The sequence below is a fragment of the Rhinichthys klamathensis genome, unplaced genomic scaffold (assembly GCF_029890125.1).
Source record: "Rhinichthys klamathensis goyatoka isolate OS25496 unplaced genomic scaffold, OSU_Roscu_1.1 h1tg001435l_1, whole genome shotgun sequence".
Lineage (NCBI taxonomy): Eukaryota > Metazoa > Chordata > Actinopteri > Cypriniformes > Leuciscidae > Rhinichthys > Rhinichthys klamathensis.
The window spans coordinates 2,578-12,500 of NW_026607448.1; the positions used below are offsets into that span (position 1 = coordinate 2,578).

The following is a 9,923-nucleotide window of genomic DNA, read 5'->3' on the forward strand; positions in this document are numbered from 1 at the left end:
GGCGGAGCAGGACGTGCAGGAGGCCAGGGCGGAGACTTTCCCTCGGGTGGCCAGGGTGGAGACTTTCCCTCGGGTGGCCAGGGTGGAGACTTTCCCTCGGGTGGCCAGGGTGGAGACTTTCCCTCGGGTGGCCAGGGTGGAGACTTTCCCTCGGGTGGCCAGGGTGGAGACTTTCCCTCGGGTGGCCAGGGTGGAGAGGCCACTTCAGGTGGCCAGGGTGGAGAGGCCACTTCAGGTGGCCAGGGTGGAGAGGCCACTTCAGGTGGCCAGGGTGGAGAGGCCACTTCAGGTGGCCAGGGTGGAGAGGCCACTTCAGGTGGCCAGGGTGGAGACGCCACTTCAGGTGGCCAGGGTGGAGACGCCACTTCAGGTGGCCAGGGTGGAGACTGTCCCTCGGGTGGCTTATATCCCCCCCCCCAAAATTTTCTTGGGGGGAGTGACGGGTTCAGAGACAGGCTTGGGGGAACTGGACGGGACCAGCGGAGAAGGCACGGGAGGACTGGACGGGACCAGCGGAGAAGGCTCGGGAGGACTGGACGGGACCAGCGGAGAAGGCTCGGGAGGACTGGACGGGACCAGCGGAGAAGGCTCGGGAGGACTGGACGGGACCAGCGGAGAAGGCTCTGGCTCGGCAGGCGCGCGGGGAAGCTCCGGCTCGGCAGGCGTGCGGGGAAGCTCCGGCTCGGCAGGCGTGCGGGGAAGCTCTGGCTCGGCAGGCGTACAGGGAAGCTCAGGCTCGGCAGGGCTGCAGGGAAGCTCAGGCTCGGCAGGGCTGCAGGGAAGCTCAGGCTCGGCAGGGCTGCAGGGAAGCTCAGGCTCGGCAGGGCTGCAGGGAAGCTCAGGCTCGGCAGGGCTGCAGGGAAGCTCAGGCTCGGCAGGGCTGCAGGGAAGCTCAGGCTCGGCAGGGCTGCAGGGAAGCTCAGGCTCGGCAGGGCTGCAGGGAAGCTCAGGCTCGGCAGGGCTGCAGGGAAGCTCTGGCTCGGCAGGGCTGCAGGGAAGCTCAGGCTCGGCAGACATGCAGGGGAGCTCTGTGTCCCAGTCTATAAGCCAGTCTTCCTCTTTTAGCTCCACCAAAATTCCAACTGGCACGGTGGGCATGACGTGATGCATCGGCATGACGGTCTCGGCAGAACGAGACACTGGACACAGTGGAGAGACAGGAACAGAAGGGAGATCTGGGGTTACATCAACGGTGTAGGACGATCCACTCACCCACAGGATGTTGTCGATATATTCCCTAAGGGAACATGTGGTGGCAGTAGCTGGAAATTGCCCAAAGAGTGGATCGTCCAGACCCATCCAGAAGGAGTGCTTGAGGGCTGCCTCTTTCCAGGACACCTGATGGGCGAGGTGGAGGAATTCCTCGACGTAGGTCTCGATCGGATGGTGATTCTGGGAGAGGCTGAGGAGAAGGTCGGTGGAATCTTGAGGGTAGAGGAAGATGCCCATAATGCTGCTGTAACGGTCGGTTCTTCTGTTACGGGTGTGGTGCAGGTTGAAGGAGAGGCAGCAGTCAGCAGATCAAACTCAATAATCTTTACTCAATAAAACTTAACACAGGAATCCAGGAAACATTTACCACACCAAATACAAACGTACCATACACAAACGAGAACCGACAAGGAGTGAGGGAGAACACAGGGTTTACATACACAGAGAACAGATTAGGGAAACAAGGCACAGCTGGGGCAAATGAACTAGACACAGGTGAATAAACTAAACACTAACGAGGAGCGGGAAACTGGAAACAGGACTGAACCAAATACACAAAGAACGGGGGAAACACAGGACATACATGTAACATTATCCATCCATCGATCAGGCTTTTGATTTGTTCATCTCTCAATCACCATTGCATTGCATTATTTGCCCCCCACAAAATAAAAAAAATAACAACAGAGCTTTAATCATAAAACTAAGCCTTTAAATATCATCTTACTAAGACATATATTATTGGAAGATATAGAGTGATGACTGATATTCATATGCATTTTATGTAAGTTGTCTGTTATACTGTTATAAAGATCTTATTGATTTATATTACAAGCTCTCAGAATTTCATCTTACCCTTTGGCTATATAAATTATCTGCATCTGCACCAAAATAACTTATTTTTGCTCAGTTTGGGCCTCTGGATAAAACTGAGGTGTTTTTTCCCCTCTCAGATATGAGCTCCATATTCTCACTATATCAGACTATAGGAGCCTGATGCGTCACATATGATATTTAACAAAAAACACATGCATTTTTTTTTTTTTGTCTGCTTGCATGTTTTTTCCCTCAGGTGATTGTAGCATCCATCAGTTTCTTGGAGGCCATGTTGCTAACGTACCTCAGCTACAAGGTGAGCTTGTGCATATATTTGAAGTGTGAAAGTGTTCATTGAATGTTGATTGATTTGATATCTAGTTTTACTGTCACAGACGTGAATATCTAGTTTCTGCATTTTGCTTTGGCACAGCAGTATAAAGACACGGATGTTCAAAATAGATCATACATGTGTTTTTCCAGGGTAATATATGGGAGCAGATATTTCAGGTGTCTTTCTTGTTGGAGATGCTAAATACTGTCCCCTTCATCATAACGGTAAGATGCATCTTCAGAACTAAATCCCAAACTCCTCACCACAGCTGATAATGTGACCTGACCTCTTTCTGTGTGTCAGATCTTCTGGCCTCCACTCAGAAACCTGTTTATCCCAGTGTTCCTCAACTGCTGGCTGGCCAAGTGTGCTCTGGAGAGCATGATAGTGAGTGTTAACCATTCCCAGATAAACCCACACCAGTGTCTGTTCAATGCTGTATGGAAACCAGGCGATGTGTGTGTGTGTGTATTACAGAATGATCTGCACAGAGCGATTCAGAGAACACACTCGGCCATGTTCAACCAGGTTCTCATCCTCATCTGCACTCTCTTATGTCTCGTTTTCACCGGGTAAGAATCACTTTATTCTGATTTAGGGCTGGGCAATATATCCAAAAATGTATATTGTGATTCGTGATATTTACAAAAATTTTGGTTGATAACTATGTAAATGAATATACGCATTTTTATAGAAAAATACTTTTATATTTTATATTATATTTTGCTATATCTTTATTAATACAATGTTAGCTTATTAAGAGCTGTGTAAATTGAAATGTATCGAAAACTGTGGTAATTAAAAGCTATTTAATTCTGCTTACCTTCATTTTTAAAATCCAGACAAGAAATGAAGCTTCTCTAAAAAAAATTTAAAAAGCATTTGCAAACCTCTCATTTCAAAACCTTTTTTCCAAGTCAAGATGGTTAATTTATTGATAAGATTTTTTATTATTATTGTATTTAATTAATTTAATTTTTTATTATTAGTTGAATTATTTTTATTAAAAATGTAGTTTTTATTTACTCTCTTTTAAAAGATTGAAAAGATTGTTTTATTGTTTTTTTTTTCAATTGTATTTGTAAAACTTTTTATTAATAATTTTTTTTTTTTTTTTTTTTTTAAGAATGATCATGTTTATAAATTACTTTGTCATATATCATTTTTTTGTCAAGATTTTTAAATTATGTTTGTTTAATTTATTATTTTTTATTACATTTTCTTATAAAAATGTAAGTTATATTTACAAAATAAATATTTTGAGAATTGATTTACTTTATATCTAGCAACATCTAGTAACATCTAGTTATATCTAGTAACTAAGGAGGGCAGGGCTTAACAACGACCAGCCACTCTCTTGCATGCATCTTGCACGACCTCAATATAAACGATATTTAATTTTCTATCAATTTCATTGCTTCACCTCTGCAGTGGCTCTTTCTTCTTCTCTATCTCTCATCACCCTCACTAAAGTCTTTGTGTCTCTTTCAGCACATGTGGTATCCAGCATTTAGAGCGTGCTGGTAAGAAGAGTCTGTCTCTCTTTAAAGCTTTGTATTTTTGCATCGTGACCTTCTCTACGGTGGGCTTCGGCGATGTGACGCCACAGATTTGGCCGTCTCAGCTGCTGGTGGTGGTGATGATCTGTGTGGCCCTGGTGGTGCTGCCTCTACAGGTCAGACCACTCAAATACTGACTCTGAACACAGCCGAGGACCTTTCCAAGTATTTAATTCATCGTCTGTCTGTTTCTCCTCTTCTCTGGGTGTAGTTTGAAGAGTTGATCTATCTGTGGATGGAAAGGCAGAAATCTGGGGGAAACTACAGCAGACATCGGGCTCAGACCGAGAGACATGTGGTCTTATGTGTCAGCACTCTCAAAATCGACCTGCTTATGGACTTTCTCAACGAATTCTACGCACACCCACACACACAGGTGTGTATTCTGTCTGTCTATGGGTGTTTAATAGGTTTAGAACGTCTGTCCATTTTGTTCTAGTATGATGACATGTTGTGTTTGTGCATGTTTAGGATTATTACGTGGTCATCTTGTGTCCATGTGAGGTGGATGTCCAGGTGAGGAGGATTTTGCAGATTCCTCTGTGGTCACAGAGAGTCATCTACCTTCAAGGCTCAGCCCTCAAAAACCAGGATTTACTGAGAGCCAAGTGAGTGACAGCCTTATTGACCAATCACAGCATCTGCTCATGCATAGGCGGATTTGTTTTTCATAAGGCTGCAACAACTAATGAACAAAATGCATTTAAAAACGGCAAGTGCTGGATAATAGTTTATTCTACTCCCTTATATTGTAACTTGTATTTTAAGCCACATTTATACCACATTTTTGTTTTATACAGCACAGTTTGCACATTGTTTGAAAGCTAGCATTGGACAAGATTTGGAACAACAACAAATGTAGCTTCTGTGATTGGTCTGCTTTGTTAATTCCCCTCTTTGATTGGTCGCTTTTGTTCTGTAGGATGGACGATGCGGAAGCATGTTTCATTCTTAGCAGCAGGAATGAAGCTGATCGCATGGCGGCAGTGAGTGTTCTTTTTATTTTATCATTCCCATGTATCGATAAAGGTAGACGCATCAATATTTACCAGATAAAAAATATTTCTAATCATCACCTGGAATACCTAGTAATTTATCTGTAATTTATCTGTCAGTTATTGACTAGTTTTTTCTATAATATCTAATACCAATTATCATAAAGCAACCCAAAAGCAGATTTAACCCAACAAAACCCAACAAAAACAGAAGAAAAGGAAGAAAGAAATATCTTTTCTTGTAAAATGTGTGGTCAGTACCGCTGCTCCCTATACAGAGTACACGCGATTGCGAATTGGAAAGTGAAAGTAAAAAGCCAGCATGCATTTAAAAGCGATTTCAATACCCTGCATATCGATGCCCTCAAATTATATACAATATAATTATCCAACTAAAAAATTGCAAGAGAATGCAAAAGTATTGACATATATTTTTTCCTCCCATCTCATATTTTTTCCATCAACATGTCCCTTTAGGGGCTCCGTAGAATGTGTCATTTCCTTTCCGAACATAGTATTCTGCTTCAAGCACATCCCTAAAGACTAGTATCGATTTATTGACAGGATCACCAGACCATTCTGAGGGCCTGGGCTGTAAAAGACTTCGCTCCAAACTGCCCTCTTTTCGTCCAGATTCTTAAGCCTGAAAACAAGTTCCATGTTAAATTTGCAGGTACTAATTAGGCTCTTTTCACTTCCTTTAGTTCACATTCTTCTTCTGGAATTTTGTTGCCCTTAGACGACTCATTTTTGTAACCCACGGTCATCTTGCCTCTGAGCAGCATGTCCGTTTCTTTCCACAGATCACGTTGTGTGTGAAGAAGAGTTTAAATATGCCATGCTGGCTCTGAATTGTCTGTGTCCGGCCACCTCTACGCTGATCACGTTACTGGTCCACACATCTCGCGGACAGTGAGTCGCAACTCTCTTAGCTTCTTTAAAGGTGAAGTGTGTTATTTGTGTGCTTCTAGTGCCACCACATGGAAATCAGAAATATTGACTGTTTTCAAACAGGTTTCCTCAACATTCCTCTTGTCATTATCATGTTTTTTCAACAATGTATGTGGTAATGCCATGTTTTTTGGACACTATCATGATACACTACTGTTCAAAGGTTTGGGGTTCTATTATTCAATACTATAATACTATTATTCAGCATGGATGCATTAAATTGTTCAAAAGTGACAGTAAATACATTTATAATGTTACAAAATATTTCTATTGCAAATAAATGTTTTTTTTAATGTAAAAATGTATCACGGTTTTCACAAAAATATGACACAACTGTCTTCAACATTGATGATAATGCTAAATGTTTCTTGAGCATCAAAACAGCATATTAGAATGATTTCTGAAGGATCATGTGACACTGAAGACTGGAGTGATGATGTTGAAAATTCAGCTTTTGCATCACAAGAATTAATTACATTTTACTATATATTCACATAGAAAACAGTTCTTTTAATTTTCACAATAATTCTGTTTTTTTTATCAAATTAATGCAGCCTTGGTAAGCAGAAGAGACTTTCAAAAATATTAAAACCTCTTACCAACCCCAAAGTTTTGAACAGTAGTGCAATAATAATCTTTAAAGTCCCCGTGTAGTCAATAATTTTATCCCTTGAAACTCATCTTTGATCACCAAAATTACACATTTAAATGTTTTTTCCTCTAAAAAAATCTTCATGCCTTAAAATAGCTCTACACCCTTGCCTCATTTAGTATACGCGGTTCTATTAATATGCAAATGAGCCCTGCCTCCACTCACTCACTCAGCTCAGAGATCCACTCGTTGACGATCACACGTTTACCTGATTGGTAGTTTGGGACGTCAGAAACACCAGTGATTTCAAACCGTGTTTTTGAGACTGTCTTTGGTTCACTGCAGTTTTAAGGAGAAAATACTCAGCAATGGTGTTGACTTGTGAATTTGTACATGGTTTGTCTAAAAGCATATTCAAAACACCACATAGACAAATAAACAACATTAAAAGCTTGATTTTCAACACAGGCGGACTTTATGTAATTCGTTTCATCACCACTATGCTTTTTCATGCACAACACAAAGCATTTAATCCCATGTAGTTCTAATAAACTTGTTCCTGCAATTAGTATATCTTATTTTAAGTTTGGTATAGTGAACTGATGAATGAAAATATTATAATGACATGTTAATGTCCTTTTAGAGAGGGGCAGCAGTCTCCGGAGCAGTGGCAGAGGATGTACGGCCGTTGTTCTGGTAATGAGGTGTATCATATCCGCCTGGCTGACAGTATGTTCTTCAGAGAGTACAACAGCAAAAGCTTTACCTACGCGGCCTTTCACGCTCACAAAAAGTAGGTTTACACACTATTTAAAAGATATAAAATGTGTTGAAAACTTGTTATGCCAGGCTGTTTATTTGTAGGTACGGTGTGTGTATGATTGGCGTGAAGAGAGAAGATAACAAAAGCATCTTGTTGAATCCTGGACCACGGCACATTATGTCTGCCAGCGACACCTGTTACTACATCAACATCACGAAGGAGGAAAACTCTGCCTTCATCTTCAGACAGGAAGAAGATCAGGGAAAGGGGAGGGGCCACTGTGACATTTTAAACAGCCCGTCTGGCCTACCTGTTCATAGTATCATTGCTAGCATGGGTGAGCGAGAATGCATAGAAAAAGATAAGGCAGTTGTCAGAGGGTCTGTTTATGAATATTTGATTGTTTTCAGGAACGGTTGCCATGGATTTCCAGAACACCAGTCCCCCCGAGAGTGGCGTCAAACTGGCCCTGCCCCCAGAGAACGAACAAGGAAGTCGGCGCCCAAGCATAGCGCCTGTTCTGGAGATCGCTGACTCCGCCTCCTTACTGCAATGTGATCTGCTCAGTGACCAATCAGAGGATGAGGCGGGGCATTCAGATGAAGATGTAACAGCTAATGAGTGAGTTAAAGGTGCAGTAAGCGATTTCTGAGAAACGCTGTTGATGTTTGAAATCACCACATCAAACACGCCCCTACATAAAAGGATCACACCCCTATCTTGATAATTATTTTGTAATCATGTTGATATATAATCACAGAATTTTTGACCAGATTTTGCAGCCATACAAACAAACACTGCAAATTCATGTTCGCAACCATAATTTCTATCTGAAAAACTGCAATTAGCTTTTTTCCCCAAATCGTGCAGCCCTATATGAGAGCATGTGCGCATTCATAAATTTCTCCTTTTGTCAAAATTTTTTTTTTTTGTGGAAAAAAATCATGCAGGTATCAAACGAAATAAAAGTAAATGTGAATTTTTATGACTTTACTATGAACAAACCCTGTTATGGTGCATTTTAATGTTATTTTCCTCAGATTTGTGAAAGGATACCCTCCAAATTCTCCATACATTGGGAGCTCCCCGACCCTTTGCCATCTCCTGTCCCAGAAAGCCCCGTTCTGCTGTTTACGGCTTGACCAGGTGAGCAGCAGCCTCCACATGGTACGAATCTCTCCCAAATGTTTTATTTGCGCAATATGCATTACATTGGACCACGTAAGCATGTCATATTTGTCTCACATTTTCTGTCGTAGGGCTGTGAGCATGTTGCTTTTGAAGATGCTAAAGCGTATGGCTTCAGAAACAAACTAATCATCGTTTCCGCTGAGACGGCTGGAAACGGCCTTTACAACTTCATAGTGCCTTTAAGAGCCTATTACAGACCCAGAAGGGAACTGAACCCTGTAGTCCTGCTGTTAGACAACCCGTAAGCACATACACACACAGACCAACACATACTCATTCACCTCGTGTGTTTCATTAGCCTTATGAATGTTTTATCTACTTCCTGCAGACCCGATGACCACTTCCTTGAGGCCATATCCTGCTTCCCAATGGTGTATTATATGGGTGGCACCATTGACAAGTATAGTTAGATAAAAAATCTTCTCTTTCGTTAGGACTGCATGATTTGTGATCACAAAATGTGATTTTTCTAATAAACACTGCGAGTACAATTTAAAACGTGTTCAATAAAAACAAACTCCCGGTTTGCTGTGCGTTTTTGTAGGGCTATGCAATTTGACCAAAAATTGTATATATATAAATATGACTATAAAATAATACAAATAATTATTATCATTATTGTTTGTAAAGCATTTCATATTGCATTGCATTGGGATTTTTATATTTATATTGCATTATTATATTATTTATATTGCATTAGGATTTTTATATTATTTACATTTTTATATTGCATTGCATTTGGATTTTTATATTATTTATATTGCATTGCATTGGGATTTTTATATTGCGTTGCGTTTAATTAGTGAAAATTATTAGCTATTATTACTATAACTAAATAAAATATGAAACAAAAATAATAAATATTACTATTCACTGAAATAAAAAATGAGTGTTGAAGAAAAATAAAATTTTCAGCACGTATATTTCTGTAATTAAATCAAAGCCTTTTGATTTATACCTATCAATCATGCAGCCGTATCTTTGATAGACAATTCAAATATATCTAGAATGATGTTGATGAACTGATTGGATGTTTGTGTGATTGACAGTTTGGACAGCCTATTGCAGTGTGGCGTTCTGTATGCTGATAATCTAGTGGTGGTGGACAAAGAAAGCACTATGAGTGCAGAGGAAGACTATATGGCTGACGCTAAAACCATCGTCAATGTGCAGACCATGTTCAGGTGAGACTAGATCCGCTGACCTGCAGTCTGTGAATACAAACTGACATCATTTGCATAACATATCATTCCTGTTGCTCAAACAGTAGAGCCAAAGCATCACCAAAGTCATGGGTTCGATTCCCATGGAATTACTAAAATGTTTACCTTGAATGCAATTCAAGTCGCTTTGGATAAAAGCATAAATGTAAATAATCTCATAATAGTCTCTTTTTCTCTCTGTGTGTCTCTTCAGGCTGTTTCCAAGTCTCAGTATAATCACAGAACTGACTCACCCGTCCAACATGAGATTCATGCAGTTCAGAGCGAAGGACTGTTACTCCCTCGCC

The 9,923-nt window shown here is 41.0% G+C and overlaps 1 protein-coding gene across 3 annotated transcripts in view; it reads left to right on the top strand.

Moving 5' to 3' along the window:
- The first annotated feature begins 2,286 nt into the window (after positions 1-2,286).
- The window catches only part of kcnt1a (potassium sodium-activated channel subfamily T member 1a), a 16,704-nt gene continuing 9,067 nt past the window's right edge, over positions 2,287-9,923 (top strand). For all 3 annotated transcript variants that reach the window (XM_056245123.1, XM_056245121.1, XM_056245122.1), the window contains exons 1-18: positions 2,287-2,344; positions 2,512-2,586; positions 2,666-2,749; positions 2,840-2,934; positions 3,854-4,037; positions 4,133-4,297; positions 4,393-4,529; positions 4,844-4,907; positions 5,481-5,589; positions 5,720-5,828; positions 7,103-7,252; positions 7,324-7,559; positions 7,633-7,843; positions 8,263-8,389; positions 8,482-8,654; positions 8,742-8,813; positions 9,463-9,597; positions 9,830-9,923. The exon at positions 9,830-9,923 is cut by the window's right edge and continues 18 nt beyond it. In XM_056245123.1, the coding sequence (XP_056101098.1) occupies positions 2,318-2,344; positions 2,512-2,586; positions 2,666-2,749; positions 2,840-2,934; positions 3,854-4,037; positions 4,133-4,297; positions 4,393-4,529; positions 4,844-4,907; positions 5,481-5,589; positions 5,720-5,828; positions 7,103-7,252; positions 7,324-7,559; positions 7,633-7,843; positions 8,263-8,389; positions 8,482-8,654; positions 8,742-8,813; positions 9,463-9,597; positions 9,830-9,923 (2,247 nt within the window). In that variant the 5' untranslated portion in view covers positions 2,287-2,317. The remainder of the gene's footprint in view (positions 2,345-2,511; positions 2,587-2,665; positions 2,750-2,839; positions 2,935-3,853; positions 4,038-4,132; positions 4,298-4,392; positions 4,530-4,843; positions 4,908-5,480; positions 5,590-5,719; positions 5,829-7,102; positions 7,253-7,323; positions 7,560-7,632; positions 7,844-8,262; positions 8,390-8,481; positions 8,655-8,741; positions 8,814-9,462; positions 9,598-9,829) is intronic.